This window comes from Tachysurus vachellii, chromosome 21 (assembly GCF_030014155.1).
Source record: "Tachysurus vachellii isolate PV-2020 chromosome 21, HZAU_Pvac_v1, whole genome shotgun sequence".
In the NCBI taxonomy this organism is placed as follows: Eukaryota; Metazoa; Chordata; class Actinopteri; order Siluriformes; family Bagridae; genus Tachysurus; species Tachysurus vachellii.
The window spans coordinates 6,545,020-6,562,603 of record NC_083480.1 but is presented as its reverse complement, the minus strand read 5'-3'; the positions used below and the strand labels follow the sequence as shown (position 1 = coordinate 6,562,603).

Sequence of the window (17,584 nt, the reverse complement as noted above, 5' to 3'; positions counted from 1 at the left end):
AAGCGCGTTACTCACTGGTCATTTTTATATTCTTAGTTATCAAATCAGCCAATCCAACGGCAGCAGAACATCGTAGAAAAATCACGCAGATACAGTTCAAGAGCTCCAGTTATCAACATCAAAACATCGGAATGAAGAAAACTTGAAGCTTGGCACAATCACATGAGATCGTCAGTTTCTGAGTACTCACAACAGTCTAGAGTTTACACAGAATGATGTGGAAAAACAAACTGGCAGTTTACGGAGGGTCCACTGATTAAAATGGCTTATTGATGCGAAAGTTCAGAGGACCAATCTAACCATTTTTAGCCGATCTCACTTAACAAGGCGTTTCCACCCAGAGAACTGACACACGTTTTTTGTTTTTCCATACAATTCTGTGTAAACTCTTGAGACTGTTGTGTGTGAAACAGACGCAGGAGATTAAACAGTTTCTTATTTACTCAAAACACTAATTATCCAGGCTTGGGATCGGAAAAATAGAGAGGGTTGCTTCAGGAAGGGCATCCGGCATAAAACATGCTGAATTTAAACAAGCGAGCCGTCAGTGTGTAAAACAGACGATTCGCTGTGGTGACCCCTAATGGGAAAAGTCGAAAGTGGAAGAAGAGATTTTTAAAATAACAAATGATTCATGTTATTTGAAGAAAACGTAAGCTTTTCACCGCATTCTAATTGTTTACAACAGGACAGCAAAAGTGCTTTAAAAAAAATAAAATAAAGTCTTCCTTTATTGCAGTGCAAATGTTTTCTTGTTTCTGATGTTATTTTAAAAAGCCTATTATAAAAGCAATAAAATCAATTCTAACACTATAATCACCATAAGAAAGTAAGGTTTACGCATCAGAATTAAATCCTTCAAGACATTATGTTGTTGTATTCACAGATTTATTATTTACTTAGTAATTACGCCATTTCTACCAGCAGAAAAGCTCTTTTCTGTCCATTTATGGTGCATCTTTCTTACCCGATATTGAAGGCCGGGGACTGTGAGAAGCCAAAGCCTCCTGCAGGTGCTGCTGGCTGTGCAGGCATGGCTGGAGATGCTGCAGGACCGGCTGTACCTCCGGACCCTCCTCCAAATGTAAACACATTGCTGTTGTTGCTACCAGTCACCCCAAAAGCTGTGGCTCCCCCAAACTGGAAGGCTCCTAAAAACAGAGAGGTGTTGAGGTATTTAAGATAAAAGAATATCAATTTAGTCAACGCACTAGCTCAATGGATTTATTTTTGAATTCACTGTTATATAAACACTGTACAAGTAAAAATGCAGTTCCTCACCTTGTCCAGAAGAGGCAGTAGATGACCCAAAAGCAGGTGTTGAGTTGGGCTGCTGGCCGAACACGGAAGGAGCGCTAGGCTTAACTCCAAAGGCAGGAGGGGCTGATGCTGTGGCTGTGAAAGAGGATGCAGCTGAGCCAAAAGCTGGAACAGTGGACTGTGAAGAGCCAAACGCTGGGGTCTGTCCAGAGCCAAAGCCAGAGGTGGAAGTGGTGGCAGTAAACCCAAATGGAGCTGGAGCTGCCGAAGGTGCAGGAGCTGAAGAGGGTACAAGAACTTTTACTCATATGCAGGAGCAGCAAAGGGAAATGTGTAGTTTCAAACAGGAGAATTATAGATCAAAATGAAGACGCTACAAAAAGAGTCTCAAACACAAAACTAACCTGTAGACGCGGGTGTAGAAGCTGCACCGCCGAAGGAGAACGGTGATGCGTTTGAATTGCTCACAGAGCCAAAGACAAAAGTTGGTACTGGATTAGGACCGGCAGAGGGTTCTGCTGAAGCTGGTTGGGTTTCTTGCTGCTGCTGCCCAAACATAAAGCTCTTGGAAGGTGCATCTGAAGAGGAACTCTGGCCAAAAACAAAGTTGCTGTTTGGAGCAGGGTTGGGGGCTTGGCTCGAACTGCTGGGAGTCCCAAAGAGGCTGGGTGCAAGACTATTGGAGGCAGGGGTGGCGGCTGAACTACCCATAAAAGCGAACGTAGGCTTTGGTGCTGTATTGTCTGGGGGGGAAAAAATTATTAATTAAAAAAATATATATATATATTACAGAGAGAAAATATTACACTTGTGGTTTATATTCACACACTAAGCAACCGACACTACAGCAAACCATCACTCACCTGTGGCATTCTGTCCAAAGCCAAATGCTGGCTTTGTGGTTTCTGTGGCCTCAGCAGGTTTTCCAAATGCAAATGAAGGTTTGGGGAGCTCCTTAGGAGGGTCTGGCTTGCTGAAGCTGAAGCCAGAGGGTGCAGGTTTGTCAGCCTCCTTGGCACCAGTGAACAGAAAGCCAGTTGAAGGCGTCGAGGTATCGTTTTTCTCCTCTGGTTTACCAAACATGAAAGTAGTGGTTGAAGTCTTCTGTGGGGTTTCTTCTCCAAACAGTACAGCTGTGTTAGCCTCTGCCAACGGCGGCTTGCCAAAAATAGGAACAGCGTTGGCAGTGGCTGAAACAGCTTCTGTGGATGGAAGAGGGTCTTCCTTTTCACCTTTGGCTTTAGGTGCTGACAAACTGAACGACAGACTGGACCCTGTTTTGTCTTCAGGTTTTGAGAGCCCAAATGCAAAGCCCCCTGATGCAGTTGTAGTAGCAGTGCTTATAGAGCTTCCTCCAAATTTAAAACCAGCAGTAGAATTTTGAGACTCACTCTTTTTCTCTTCACTTGTTGATTCAGAGGTGGAGGCTGCTCCAAATTTAAAGCCAGAGCCAACATTTGCACCGCTTCCTCCAAATTTCAAACCAGATGCGGAATTTTGAGATTCGCTCTTTTTCTCTTCACTTGTTGATTCAGAAGTGGAGGCTGCTCCAAATTTAAAGCCAGAGCCAACACTTGCACCGTTTCCGCCGAACTTAAAACCAGATGCAGAATTTTGAGATTCGCTCTTTTTCTCTTCACTCGTTGATTCAGAAGTGGAGGCTGCTCCAAATTTAAAGCCATCTGATGAGCCACCAAACTTGAAACTCTCGGTTGAACTGGCGCCTGTTGAGGTGCGTTCTGTGGAAGCACCTCCGAATTTGAAGCCTACAGAAGAGGCAGCAGAGTCTGAAGGAGCATTGCCAAACTTAAAGGACATTGTGGAGGTGGAGTTTGAAAAAGTGCCACCAAATTTCAACTCAGCAGAGCTTGAATTTGAGGAACCAAATTTGAATGCACTTGAGGTTGAATTAGTGCTGGATGTCTGAGGGCCAATACCTGAAAAACAGAATCTCAGTAAATTTGTGAGGGTTCAAAAAACAAACAAAAAAAAATGCTTGAAACATTTTTTCCTTCCAAATATACAGATTTTATGCTGAAAATATTGGAAATAATAGAATTTACAACCTTAGGATCTCTGATTTCACTTTGGCAACAATTTCTTTGTATTCATAATTTCCATACTGAGGGCTGGGCAGCCTTTCCAGACCAGAACAACATTCCTGTACTTCAGCCTAGGGCTGGACAATAAAATGATAACGATATGTATCGCGATAGACACGTGATCGATATCAATAAAAAAAATGTGCTCAACAAAACGTTTGATATTTTTTATTCTTCGTCGGAAGAAAACCAAAGTTGCGAAGCAAATTCGGTTGCTTTAACAAAGGCCTCTGCTCTCTGGTAACCTAGCAACGTATGGAGTGACACGCTAACAGCCAATCATGTAACAGTATCATGTTTGGTTGCGCCATATCGTTGTCTCATGTATTTTATCACACTTTATTAAGCATTTCTTACATTTTGCACCTTAGATGTTAAGAGATAATTGTTAAGTGTTCATTGTGACTTTAGACTTATGTTTACATTTTAATTATTTGGGTTTTCCATGGCTGTTGACATTTCTGTTGTAATAACTGAGGGGATTATGATCAGAGGAAAGTTAAGTTTAAAATAAAAATGTTTAAATGTAATATTTTTCTCCTGGTCCTTATTTTAAATGGGTCATAAAAAATATCAATAGTCGATATCAACCAATAAACCCTGATATCGTGATACAGTTTTCAGCCATATTGCCCAGCCCTACTTCAGCCATATTTCATGTATACAGTACTTTCTAAGCCTTCACATAACACAGTGTATTGTAACCTCTACAGAAATATCCTACACCTACAATCTCTACAATGCCAGTATCCTTTGACCTTTATATCAAATTACCAAACCTGCCAACAAGCAATTTAACATTTCACTGATTGGCAATATTAATTCCCCCGACCCCATTAAACAAGTATATATTTAAAATAATATAGCTAGGTTATCTTATAATTTTAGGGAAGCTGCTGAAATATACCAGATTTAAATTTGGCAGGGGCTCGTTTGGATTTCACTATGAAAAAGAAGGGGGGAAAAAAGTATAGTATACATTTATATACACTATAGCAACATTAACTATTCTTGCTACCTTTGGTTTCTACTTTAGCTCCCGGTTTGGTTGATTGGCAGGCCACACACTGCTGGTCCTCAGCCTTGTTTTGAACACAGCAGACATCACACTCCCAACTGCCCTCAGGTTTCTTGAACTGGTCACCAAATCCCAAAAGAGGAGCACTACTTGCTGGTGTAGATGCAGGAGGCAGGGATGAAGGTGCTTGGAATGAAGGTACTGCTGATGCTCCTGTATATTTCAACACAGACCAGTCAGTTAAAGTGCAACACAACGTTAAAAAAATCTCTTAAGCAATCCTATAGATCATTTTTAATCACGACTTCTTAAAGCCAGTGTACAACTCATTCCCAAAAGCAAAAAAGGTTGTTCAGATAAAAGGGTTAGAACGTACCTGGTTTAGCGCTCTGACACGCTACACACTTAGCATCCTGTGCTTTATTTTGAACCATGCATACATCGCAATCCCATGCCCCCTCGGGCTTCTTAAACTTGTCAGCAAGACTTAGTCCAGATGTAGTGGTGGTTGTGGAAGTGGTGGATGGGGTAGAAGAAGCAGTAGGTGTTAAGGAGACCTCAGAGACAGGAGGCCGAGTCAGGGCAGGCTTTACTCCAGTTCCTGGCCTGGATGTTTCACACGCTACACATTTAACCACCTCAGGCTTGTTCTGCACCAGACACGTGTCACATTCCCAGCTTCCAGCTGGCGGGGCAAACAAAGAACTATGACTAGCAGCAGGGGCTTTCACAGGTTTACTGTCCGACCTGGATGAAGAGTCTGTGCTGGGCTGTGGAGCCTGGCAGGCCACACACTTTTTGTCTGAGGATTTGTTTTGCACCAGACAGGTGCCACAGTTCCATGATCCTGCTGCAGGTTTAAACTTCTCTCCGAACCCAGAGAGAGAAGTCAAGGGTGTATGTACAGATGTGCTGCGTGTCGACTTTGTGGGTTCTGTTTCAGAGGAGGTCTGGGCTGGAGAAGCAAAACCTAGAGGTGGGGTGTGGTATTGTTAGAACTTGTAGAAATTCAAATATATGGTGGCAAAGCTGATTTCACAAGAATGCAGATGATACTGATTTGTGCGTCAATTTTGAACACGGCTGACCCCAAGTTCACAACTTATAATACATCCAGCTTCTCCATAAAATTAAAACATTAATAAATAAATAAGGCCTGATTCAAGACCTGCATATATCAGTGCAGTTTTCTGTGGTGTAGTGCCTGTAGTTATGACACTCGTATACTCACAGATCAAAAAATAGCTATTTTTTAAAACTAATAAAGTGGTCTTACCGGGTCCTTTAAGGATATCCAGAACACTACCCTGCTTCAAAGTCTTCGCGGGTTTGAAAGGCCCATCAAACTCCTCGCTATGTTCGCTGGTTGTTTTTACTGCGAAACACAAGAGGATGCTAAGACGTTGAACATCCCTGACCTTAAAAAACAGACATTCACTTACAAGTCACTTACATGCAGATACTGCTGGAGCAAGTTTGCCATTTGACATGGAAGTTGCAGTTTTCATAGTAGGTGCGCTGAAGGTAAATTCAGACTGTAGAATAGGAAAGAAAGTGTGTTGGTTTGTTTTTCCACACACGCAGAATGTAAGAAAAAAAGACAAGAACTAGAAAACCTACTGATGGAGAAAAGGACATTGGACTGCCAGCTGTTGCCTTGACAATGGGTGAAGAAAAGGTAAAAGAAACGGGTGTAGACACAGCATTTGTCCCCTGAATTAAACAAAACCATCATTAGAACATGAACACTCAACTCTGCTAGTACCTTATAATCCAAAAGAGACTGTTGGGTTCACTGCATCAAACAAAGTCCAAAAAAAAAGGCACATTATCTCAGAATGGTTTGCCTGAATATTAACTTTAGTACAGGGAGTTACACAGCAGGTGTGATTAGATGGCTGTCGGTCCTAACCTTGCTGTTGGCTGCTTGCTCAGAGACCAGTGGCATTGCCCTGGTGCTTGGGGTGAGGGTCGATGAAGGGGGTGGGGATGAGAAACTGAAAGTAGGCAGCTTGAAGTTACTGATCGGCAGAGAGACAGCAGGCAGATTCGGCACTTCAGCAACCTGGTCAAGAAACAAAACTCAGTTAACCTCAGTTTCAGAACTAAAGTCCTGGTTTAAGCAGAAATTCAAATAGAGTTGCTAACCTCATCATCAGGTCTTTTGGTGGAAGGGCGGATGCTCCTTTCTCGCTTCATCTTGCCGCCACCGGCACCCGTGATGCTGATAGCAGGTGTACTGGACAACGGGTACGACAGGCTGCTTGTGCTGAGGCAAGAAAAATAAATATATGAATACAAGTAAACGTGCGTAGATGATTTTCATATGAGGATATGACAGGTTTTCTTGTATAAACTAAACTCTATTTAGTAGTACAGTTCCTGCACTCCCTGACACTCAAAACATAACAAGAACAGTGAGTATGTGGGTCCTTGGCTTATGTTTCCTCCATGTTTTGCTTGACAACACGACATCATGGCTGACAACACAAGAATACCGGTACCTATATTTAACATCCGTTATATGGACCTGCTGGAAAGTTTGCTAGAATATTAAAATGACACGACTGGCTTGAGGAGGAAACATCATGAACCTGTTTAACAACCAAGAGAGCGTACCAAAAGCCAGTAAACATCGGAAGCACACAACAGCCAGAAACAGCAAAGAGACGTGTTTGAAAATGCAACATATATGAGAAAATCGCTGGGAAGAGATCGCTGAAGCAGTAATGGTTTATCGGACAAAAAGGTCTAAACAACTATAAAGAATATAGAAAAACAGGCTTTAAGGCACAAAATCACTTTTTGTAAAAGTAACAAATTCTGTATTTATGCATATTTAAACTAGTTTGAATGCTTAAAAACAAACCTCATACTGTACATGAAGGGTCACCCAATTAACTACAAAATATCAAGAATAAAATAAGTTTCACCTTGGTGTGGCAGCTGGAATTGCATCTGGGATATGAGGGGACCGTCGAACAGGCTAAATATATAAAAAAAAGGGGGGGGGGGGGGTGTTGGTCAAGAGTCAACATTTTTTCTTTTTTTTTTTTTTAAAACAAGTTAAATCTCGTCTAGTCCTAAAAGTGGCTCGTTGGATTGTCAGAGTTAGGGTGTGTTAAACAGAATAAAATGCAAGTCCGGCTTAAACATGGTTGACACAGAGCTGTTTTAAGTACTGACCGTCTCCTTGCTGCCCTTTTCCACCATTCTGCTAACAGATCCAGGAGTTAGCGAAGGGCGGAAAGACACGGAGCGGTTACCAGACACAGCTGCAGCAGCTGGGATCACCAGTTTCTGCACAGGCGGGACAGCCGGTTCCAGCTAATAAACCATAGACAATCGTGAATCAGAAACTGAAGCAGCAAGTCAGAAAAAAAAGATGCATGCTAAATATTGGGTTAAATTACTAACATCTAAAACACATTATGCCAGCTGTGGTTGAGGATAAAGAACAAGTACGTATGTTCTGCTAACGAATTACATACTCATCATTTAAAAAAAACTCACAGAAAACTTTTCTGTCCCATTTAGTTTAGTTAGAAGTATTCATATTATTCTGGACTATAAACATCTCCGTCAGACATTATTGGCTTTTAGTTATAATGGCTGAATTAACTACTGTTGGGAAGCAGTGAGCAGCTGCCACAGCTGTCTGTAACAGGCAATGTGTATTTTCGTGTGTAGGGGACAGACACGAAGCTTAGAAAACACTTAACAGCTTTGCAGCAGCCGGCTAAAGCGGCTCACAACATTTGATGACAGCTGACAAATTTACACACCTTTTTCCTCTTAGACTGGAAATGAACATCTAGATCTGTGCGATTCATTGACTAGGAGAGAGAAAAAAAAAGAGAAAAAAATTCTTTAAGAGGTCAGACATAAGAACAGATTTTACACAATTATATAAAATGTCTAACTTACTGCTGATAAAGGAGAGGAAACTGCTGATGGAATTCTTTTCGCATCCTGAAATGAAACGAGCAAAGAAGTTGATTTTAATGACACTGTTTGTATTAATGCGATGCTTCTGAACAGCTACCATGAGTAGTAATACATGTACTTTCCAGCATTAAGAAGTGTGTGTGTTATGCATGTTGATTTCAGCAGAAGGCATTTAGACACGGTTGAACCACTCACAGCAAGAGGGCTAGACATGCGCTCTAGTGACTGCAGGATGCGTCTGGCTGTGGCACTGGTCACTCCGCACGGCTGAGCTCCTGCCGGTTTGGCCTTGATCTGTCTCCTCACAGGAGCCTGAGGAACATGAATGAGTCCATACAGGATATTTCTAATCTCACAAGGTCAAGTGTTCATTAAAAATAGCAAATGTGAAGCAGTGAGATTCTTAAAAAGACACACTAGGAAGGCACTAGAGTGTAGGGTTCACATTTAATTAATTCTACTGCAAACTGACCCAGTGATAGAAGCTGGCTGAGAGCGAATCTCTCGCTTACCCCAGTTAAGGGATCAGCACGACATTAATCTTGCCAGGGTTCGATCTGTACTAGCAGACCGACTTCGGTATGAAAGATCTCACTATACTGACCTGATAAGGTGTGCCCGGCCGTGAACGAGCAGTCTTGGCAGCTGAAGCGCCGCCATAGGTTGTCTTCCCTGGATAGAAGGGAGAATCTCCCAGCTGAGTGGAGTTCAGCACTGAACTGTTCATCACCGACTGAAAAAGCAAAGAAATATGAATACAATATGCAACTTTCTCAACCCCTGTATAGCACTGTAAAGTTTAAGGCTGCTAGCGGTCTCAGGGTTAATTTACTCTACAGCTTATCCATTCAACACCACGTGCATTAACTGTATAAAATTTACTGTGTACTTGTTTACATCCCATGACTCTGGTAAGACTTTCCACTAGATTTTGAAGCCTGGCCATGAAGATGTGTGTTTATCCAGTCATAAGAGCATTGATGACAGCCCACAAGCCACAAGTTTTTCCCAACAACAAACTATGGCAAAGCATGTCTACTTAAATCTCACTTTGTGCACAGGGGAACTGGCATGCTGGAACCAGCGTGAGTCAATAAGCTACAGCATTCAACAACATTCTAGACAATTTTCGATTTAAAATTTGTGGGAAAGAAAGTGTGTGTGTGTGTGATGGAACTACTGGCCACCCAGGGTATATAGCACCTTTGGTAAAAACATACATACTGAACACACGAATAAGTTCTTATTTCTGAGCCAATAACATGCCAATATGGTGTTTAACAGTAACAGTCACTCCCACCACCACCGTCCTTAGCATTCAAATAGGGTTATTATGAACTATTCTACATAGCCAACACTGGCTATGACCGCTTGTCTATAAGCAGCACCCATTTGCCTCTTAATATATAAAATAAATAAAAAGTCTAATAAAAACGCAGCCCACTTACTGATGAGGAAGTGCCAAAGACTGACAGATTGAAAGCTGGTCTCTTGAGACCAGCATGAGCCGACTGTGATCCGGTATGTGTGCGATCCATCTCGGGGGACCAGAGGAGTGGTGCCGTCTTTGACGTGGGTACATCTGTAAGAAGATTAAAGTGCTCTATAGACAGTCTAGGACTACATCACAGTACTAAACCCTGGAGAACGTAATCTGACGTACATCTTGTCCATAATCGATCCAAGACCCAATAATATTATGCAAAATGAGTTGCAAGTTGTATAGTCACAAATTGTTTGTAGGCTTCACAGTGCCTCCTGAAACTCTGCCCTACCTTTATCAGACGCTCTTGATGAAAAGCCACTCGTGGTGGAGATATTGTCGTCCTCGTGCTGAGAGCTAGAGTCCTTGATCTCCTTCACTAGAGAGAAGCTCGAGCTTACGGCAAAGGGGCTTGCAGGAAAGGGAGCTGTAGATGTGGAAGGTTGGGAGAAGAGAGGGCCCCCGAGTGCTGGGGATCCATCGTGAGAAGGGAAATGAAGGTGGGAGCGGTTGAGCGGAGGTCTGGAGAGAACGTCCTGGAAGTTCAAAGACGCTCGGCTTGTAGAGGGTTCTGGGAGGGGGAAGAAAATAAAAACAGCATAAATAAGGATTAGGTGAATAAAAAGGCAAAAATAGTCAATCAAACCCATGTAGTCCATCAGAATCTTTTTAAAAGATGGGTGCGACACTACCTGCATAACTGGTGCTGGGTTCTGGGGAGTCGCGTCCATCGGGGAGCGGCGCAGGTTCCTGATTGCCATTGGGAGGAGTAGGTACGTTGTTCTGCTCAACTTGCACATGGGTCTCTCCTCCTTCAGCTACCTCTCCATTATTGAAGTACTTCTGCAGCCAAGAGGGGACTATGCTCTTCACGGTGTCTGTTACTCGACTGATCAGTCCAGGCTGCTGTGAGAAATAAAACCTGTCATTTACCACAGCAAGAAGCTCCAACAGTTACTTAAACTCTTGTGATTAAAAGGGTCATCGTGATGCATAACGTTTCCAGACTTAAATATCAACAGCTCATACCATATGCACCCTTGAGGGAAAAAAAAACTGAAGAAAATATTTTAAACAATGGATCCAAGTAGTGCCATTTTCTGATCCTATTTAGTAGTATATAGGATAAGTAAATAGCATAAAGATAACAAGCAGCTCACACTCACTTCAAAAATAAATAAATGAACATAACATAACAAGGGATTTCCTGATAACCACATGGTTCACTTAACTCCTGCTTATCCATCAAGTGTCTAGCTAGTAGCATATCTAGAAACCAAGTGATGTCATCCTACTTGATAACGGCCCACATTGCCGACTAAGCACTTAACACAGAGCGCCGTGTACACACACGGGATGAGGCTGTGGTTATTCAGAAATAAGCAGGCAGCAGTTCTTTACTGAAAGAGGCCACAGAACAGAATCACCATGAAAGCTTTTGAGGCCTTTTGTTCTCCACAGGCCAGGATGCACCGGCACTACAATTTTCCTGTTGACCTTTCTGTGACGTTACAATTCAAAACTCTGAATCACAGTTTAACCGCTGGTTACAGGTTTAAGTCCATAGAAATCAGACATTCAACGTCTCGTCCTTAAAAAATAAAATAAAAAAAAATCACGTTAGGAGTCTGAGACAAGATCTGTATGGACAGACACATGGACAAACTTAAGTAGCAGAGGATTTATTAAAAAAAAAAAAAGACAAAATGGGTTTAGTTATTTTTATTTAGTTATAAAATGCGTGGTTAGAGATTGCTCTACCTAAATACTTAATTTAAATTGTTTAAATCTTATTTTGAAAAGCAGCAATCTCACATTATAATTGTTGCTGCTGTACATGTAGCAGTACAGTACTGTCTGTACCAGCTGTAGTGGGGTGTATTATCATGGCTAAGTGTGAAACTATGAAGCAAGTAAATAAATAGTAAATCTCTCTTTAACTGAATCATGACAGACAGATTGAACCTTGCTACCTAGATTAAACAGGATCACATTAAAGGAAAAATAAATCAGCTGATAAAAACTGAGACAGAGCGGATAAGAGGTATTTTTCAAATGGCTGAAAAGTTACTTAATTTTCAGTCATCATGAGCTGCAGGTATAAATTAATGGCAGGAAATTAAACTGTTTACACACACTTGAGCCCCAGCTGAGGGCCGTGACCTAATTTAGTTCCTGTAAGAAGTACAGGTGGACAAAACAAACCAACTATCCCACAGGTCAAGTGGAAGCTTATAAAATAAAAAAGGGTGGTGGTTAAGGTGTTGGGCTACCAATCGGAAGGTTGTGGGTTTGATCCCAGGTACACCAAACTGCCACTGTTTGGCCCCTGAGCAAGGCCCTTAATCCTTAATTGCTCGATTGGGGGAGAAAGAAAAAGCAGAATACAACTCGCTCTGGATAAGGGCATCTGCCAAAATCTGTAATTGTAAATAAAAAGACTTTTTAATCCATATTTGAAAGATGAGGCATCTCAAATGAGTTTTTTTTTTGAAGACTACTTAAATTTACTATTATTTATGTCTGAACCTCAGAGTGTCTAGAACAAAACTGCACAAAAATAGGAACTACTGTTGCACAACATCTTACACGATATTGAACCAACACCTCGCAGAGTCCAAATAAAGTAGTATTAACTAAAATAACACATCAATATCATGATAAAATTGTCACTACATTCTTTTCTGAAATACTATGAACCCTGATTTTATTTTAAATTACAAAACAACTGGACGGATCCGTTGATATGATGTTATTTTATCTTCTGCTGGAGATTCCAGATATAAAATGTACTCCTTTTCAAAGGATGCTCGTTTTTTTTTTTTATTTATTTATTTATTAAATATTTTATTTAATAATCAAGAGATATTCAAGTATCTAAGTATTACACTATCAAAGACTTCTTTGCAGACAAACTGCAAGTAATAACGGTAGTTTCGCTGTTAAACAAGTTTCATGACATGATAGAAATGTGAAAGAATCCTACCTACCTTGTTTATGATTATTAAAACATGGGCACTTTCACGCATAAATGATATTTATTTAAAAAAGAAAAAAGGTAGAAGGTCTTTACCTACAATTGATTGTCAGGAATTTGTACTTTTTCCTACATATCATTTGGTCCATAGGAAAACCGGGCGTTAAGCAAAAGTGACTAAACTAAACCTGAACTTTTGTGTTCATTAAAAAAAAAAAATAATAATTCAGTTCAATTAAAAATTGTGTAAAATCTAGCAATATTCTTCTCATAAATATTTTATATAGTATGGTACTGTTGCATGATTTTGCTGATTTTAGTGGTAAAAAAAATTGTCACTTTTGAATAAAATAAGAATAAAATTTAATTTCATATTTAGTCTGGACAGTTTGTAGACCAGAGCCATAAAAACTAAGAAAAAAATAATTGGTTTATTTTAAAGTAATGGGAGTGATTTGGAGGTGAAAATCAGCCTGAAAATAATTCACAAGTATGTGTGAAGCAGTTAAATATTTATGAGCGCTTATAAACAGCTTGACCGAGGCTGTAACGGTTATTATTAAAACACAGAAAACACCACATGAGCATGTTTGTGTAAACAAATCAGGCTAGGTGTACCAACACAATAGCTCTTTGCATATTACTGACAAGTAAAGGCAATGACTTCATCCCTGCAGCACCATCCAAACTTAGTCTTTATTTCAGTGTACTAAAGACTCCTCGTCCTAATGCAGCAACATTTTAAACTCCTTTTGTGACTAATTCAAGCTGACTGGTTGTTTTGAACAACGGTGATCAGCGCTGAGCACAAAACAAATCACAGATCACCGCTGTTTTTATAATTAGAATCAGAATCAGAATGAGCTTTATTCCCAAGTATGCTTTCCCAAGTAAGCATACAAGGAATTTGTTTTAGTGCCATACGCTTTTGGAGCACAGAGACAACAAGATGAGAACAAGAAATTGCACATACAGAATGTAAAAAAAACAAGGGTTTCACAGTGACGGTCCCCGAACCCCAAGGGTTTCACAGTGACGGTCCCCGAACCCCAAGGGTTTCACAGTGACGGTCCCCGAACCCCAAGGGTTTCACAGTGACGGTCCCCGAACCCCAAGGGTTTCACAGTGACGGTCCCCGAACCCCAAGGGTTTCACAGTGACGGTCCCCGAACCCCAAGGGTTTCACAGTGACGGTCCCCGACCCCAAGGGTTTCACAGTGACGGTCCCCGACCCCAAGGGTTTCACAGTGACGGTCCCCGACCCCAAGGGTTTCACAGTGACGGTCCCCGACCCCAAGGGTCCCTGTAACGGTCCCCGAGCCCAAGTGTTTCACAGCGACGGTCCCCGAGCCCAAGTGTTTCACAGCGACGGTCCCCGAACCCCAAGGGTTTCACAGTGACGGTCCCCGACCCCAAGGGTTTCACAGTGACGGTCCCCGACCCCAAGGGTCCCTGTAACGGTCCCCGAGCCCAAGTGTTTCACAGCGACGGTCCCCGAGCCCAAGTGTTTCACAGCGACGGTCCCCGAGCCCAAGTGTTTCACAGCGACGGTCCCCGAGCCCAAGGGTTCCACAGCGACGGCCCCCGACCCCAAGGGTTCCACAGCGACGGTCCCCGAACCCCAAGGGTTTCACAGCGACGGTCCCCGAACCCCAAGGGTTTCAGAGTGACGGTCCCCGACCCCAAGGGTTTCACAGTGACGGTCCCCGACCCCAAGGGTTTCACAGTGACGGTCCCCGACCCCAAGGGTCCCTGTAACGGTCCCCGACCCCAAGTGTTTCACAGCGACGGTCCCCGACCCCAAGTGTTTCACAGCGACGGTCCCCGACCCCAAGTGTTTCACAGCGACGGTCCCCGACCCCAAGGGTCCCTGTAACGATCCCCGACCCCAAGGGTCCCTGTAACGATCCCCGACCCCAAGTGTTTCACAGCGACGGTCCCCGACCCCAAGTGTTTCACAGCGACGGTCCCCGACCCCAAGGGTCCCTGTAACGATCCCCGACCCCAAGGGTCCCTGTAACGATCCCCGACCCCAAGTGTTTCACAGCGACGATCCCCGACCCCAAGGGTCCCTGTAACGATCCCCGACCCCAAGGGTCCCTGTAACGATCCCCGACCCCAAGGGTCCCTGTAACGATCCCCGACCCCAAGGGTCCCTGTAACGATCCCCGACCCCAAGGGTCCCTGTAACGATCCCCGACCCCAAGGGTCCCTGTAACGATCCCCGACCCCAAGGGTCCCTGTAACGATCCCCGACCCCAAGGGTCCCTGTAACGATCCCCGACCCCAAGGGTCCCTGTAACGATCCCCGACCCCAAGGGTCCCTGTAACGATCCCCGACCCCAAGGGTCCCTGTAACGATCCCCGACCCCAAGGGTCCCTGTAACGATCCCCGACCCCAAGGGTCCCTGTAACGATCCCCGACCCCAAGGGTCCCTGTAACGATCCCCGACCCCAAGGGTCCCTGTAACGATCCCCGACCCCAAGGGTCCCTGTAACGATCCCACATGTGTTTCACAGTGAAACAGTCATTAATTCCTGTTTCACAACAATCACGGATCATTGTTGTTTTACAGTAAACCAGATCACTGGTCTTCGCTGGGATCTAAAGGTTTTTGTCTGCATACTTGGTAGGTAGTGGACTTTTGGTACGTGCTTTAGCTACTTTTACCTGAACAGAGTCGGTAAGACGGTGGAGCAGAAGAGAACGTGTACGTCCATCTCCACGTATCTCTATACATGTGTGCGTGTGTACAAAAGCAAGCCGCTACAACACGCAAACACGTCATTTTACCTTTCCTTCTCTCTCTTTAAAAAAAAGAAACCAAAAAAAAAAAAAACAGCGAATTGTCAAATTACTCGATTATCCCTTGAACAAAGCTTCCAGTTGTCTTTTCCCCCAAAGTAAAGACGCGGGAGTGTGTGAGAGCACAAAGTGCTAACTAGCAGGCTAACGCTAACGCTCCGTGTTTGAGCGGCTCGGGTGCCCATGTGTCCGGCCTGGCCGCCTTCCAAACTGGGGCAATAAAGCGGCTAAGCTCAATACAGGACCACGACGGCTAATACCTGAGCTTTGCTCTTTAACTTCGGTCCTAGCCGGGTAAATACCGTGACAGTAACCATAACAACAAAGCGTATTTCAATTTGTTTTAAAACAAAACCGCTGAGGCTCGATCAGAAACTTCAGCGCTAGCGGTTAGCGTGCGGAGCCGTTAGCCTAGCCGTTAGCTTAGCTGTTAGCCTAGCCGTTAGCCTAGCTAGCGACCTAACGTACACATTTCTCTATCCGAGAGCGTTAAGGTATATTTAGTCAGGTCAGTTCTTTTTGTTCAGCTTTATATTTCTATAGATAACCTTTTACAAAACGGTGACAGAGAAGCCGAGTGAAAAACCTCACTAACGACCAGAGTTGCTCAGGCCGCAAAAATAAAGAGTAGGCCGCAAAATGGCTTCGGCGAGAGAGAAAACACACAAAAAAAATTAAAGTTTAAGACAACACAAAGAACCGAACCGTGAACAGAAAGTGCGTGTTCTTACTGACCTGTTTAGCCTTGCCGTAAGGTTTAGACACGATGTGATATCGTCTCGTTCTGATTTTCCCTCCTCCTGTGGCCGCCATGGCTAAAGCACGCACTGTTACTTCACTGCGCCGGAGAGCGCCGTCCTCCTGTCAACAGCTCACAGCAAACAACCTCCAATATACCGTCAGCCATCGCGCAGGAGAGGGGGGGAAAAATTAAGGAAGCTGGGAATCCTGGGAATTTGAGTTCTTCTTGCTATAATGGACATTTCTAACATTATCAAGTGCAGATGGGGTGGGTGTGTGTGTGTGTGTGTGTGTGTGTGTGTGTGTGTGTGTGTGTGTATATATATATATGAGAGTTACCTGTTGTGTCAACTCAAATGAAATAAAAATACTTTCCCCAACTCAGTCTCATTCTTAAACCCTGTTGTAATAGAATTTTATTCATTCTTAAATTCTATTCAAGATAAGATGAGATAAGATATACCTTTATTCGTCCCACAATGGGGAAATTTCTCTGTTACAGCAGCAAAGAGAAATATCAAATATATAAAAGAATAGAGACTTAATATAATATACATTATATACACAACGTGTAAATGTTACACGATGTATAAACACAGAGAAGAAAAAAAGAGACCACGAGCACGTAATTACGCTAACAGACATATTGCACACAGGTAATATTGCACGTTTTTCAAAATTTCTGTTCTTGCATGTGTTGTTTAAATACATTGTTATTGTTATTATTGCAGTTAAACAGTAATCCAGTGTGTTATTTATGTGACTGGTTCACTGGGAGCAGCTTTGATTGTAAAGTCTAATAGCAGCAGGGAGAAAAGACCACTTTGATGATGCAGTACAGTTGAAGAGAGACTTGGTCCAGGCTCTAACAGTGGACGATGGGTAGTGAAGGCCCTTGAACCCCATCCTTCGGATCAGTAATATCCTACATCCAGGCTGGTCGCCAAGGTGGGGGAATTAGGTGGCAGTGCCCTCCCAACTGACTCGGCGTGCCACCCCAAACAACTCATCATATGCCCAATGAACACATTTCACTTAACCACATGGTAGATGCTCTTTTTAACTACTATTCTGAGAGACTGAATATAACTTAATGAAATTCAGTAGTTAGCTCACAGAAACAGTTATCTTTACAATATAGTAACACTTCTCCAGAAACACATCGAACATTATCTTCAGAAATATGAATCAGAGAAGTTGATCATTCATTCATTCATTCATTCATTCATTCATTCATTCATTCATCTTC

At 42.9% G+C, this 17,584-nt stretch overlaps 1 protein-coding gene across 2 annotated transcripts in view; it reads right to left on the bottom strand.

The window, feature by feature from the left end:
• Positions 1 to 16,489, bottom strand: part of nup153 (nucleoporin 153) — a 17,751-nt gene extending 1,262 nt beyond the window's left edge. The window contains exons 1-21 of one of the 2 annotated variants that reach the window (XM_060857217.1): positions 16,330 to 16,489; positions 10,504 to 10,717; positions 10,104 to 10,382; positions 9,777 to 9,910; positions 8,933 to 9,061; positions 8,524 to 8,640; positions 8,308 to 8,352; positions 8,166 to 8,216; positions 7,567 to 7,707; positions 7,314 to 7,366; positions 6,529 to 6,649; positions 6,293 to 6,445; positions 6,001 to 6,093; positions 5,834 to 5,915; positions 5,657 to 5,755; positions 4,757 to 5,350; positions 4,381 to 4,593; positions 2,124 to 3,197; positions 1,665 to 2,003; positions 1,282 to 1,539; positions 968 to 1,151 (exon numbers count right to left, since the gene is read on the bottom strand). In XM_060857217.1, the coding sequence (XP_060713200.1) occupies positions 968 to 1,151; positions 1,282 to 1,539; positions 1,665 to 2,003; positions 2,124 to 3,197; positions 4,381 to 4,593; positions 4,757 to 5,350; positions 5,657 to 5,755; positions 5,834 to 5,915; positions 6,001 to 6,093; positions 6,293 to 6,445; positions 6,529 to 6,649; positions 7,314 to 7,366; positions 7,567 to 7,707; positions 8,166 to 8,216; positions 8,308 to 8,352; positions 8,524 to 8,640; positions 8,933 to 9,061; positions 9,777 to 9,910; positions 10,104 to 10,382; positions 10,504 to 10,717; positions 16,330 to 16,407 (4,451 nt within the window). In that variant the 5' untranslated portion in view covers positions 16,408 to 16,489. The remainder of the gene's footprint in view (positions 1 to 967; positions 1,152 to 1,281; positions 1,540 to 1,664; positions 2,004 to 2,123; positions 3,198 to 4,380; positions 4,594 to 4,756; positions 5,351 to 5,656; positions 5,756 to 5,833; positions 5,916 to 6,000; positions 6,094 to 6,292; positions 6,446 to 6,528; positions 6,650 to 7,313; positions 7,367 to 7,566; positions 7,708 to 8,165; positions 8,217 to 8,307; positions 8,353 to 8,523; positions 8,641 to 8,932; positions 9,062 to 9,776; positions 9,911 to 10,103; positions 10,383 to 10,503; positions 10,718 to 16,329) is intronic. The other variant, XM_060857218.1, reaches the window with a different exon arrangement.
• Between the last annotated feature and the right edge of the window lie 1,095 nt (positions 16,490 to 17,584).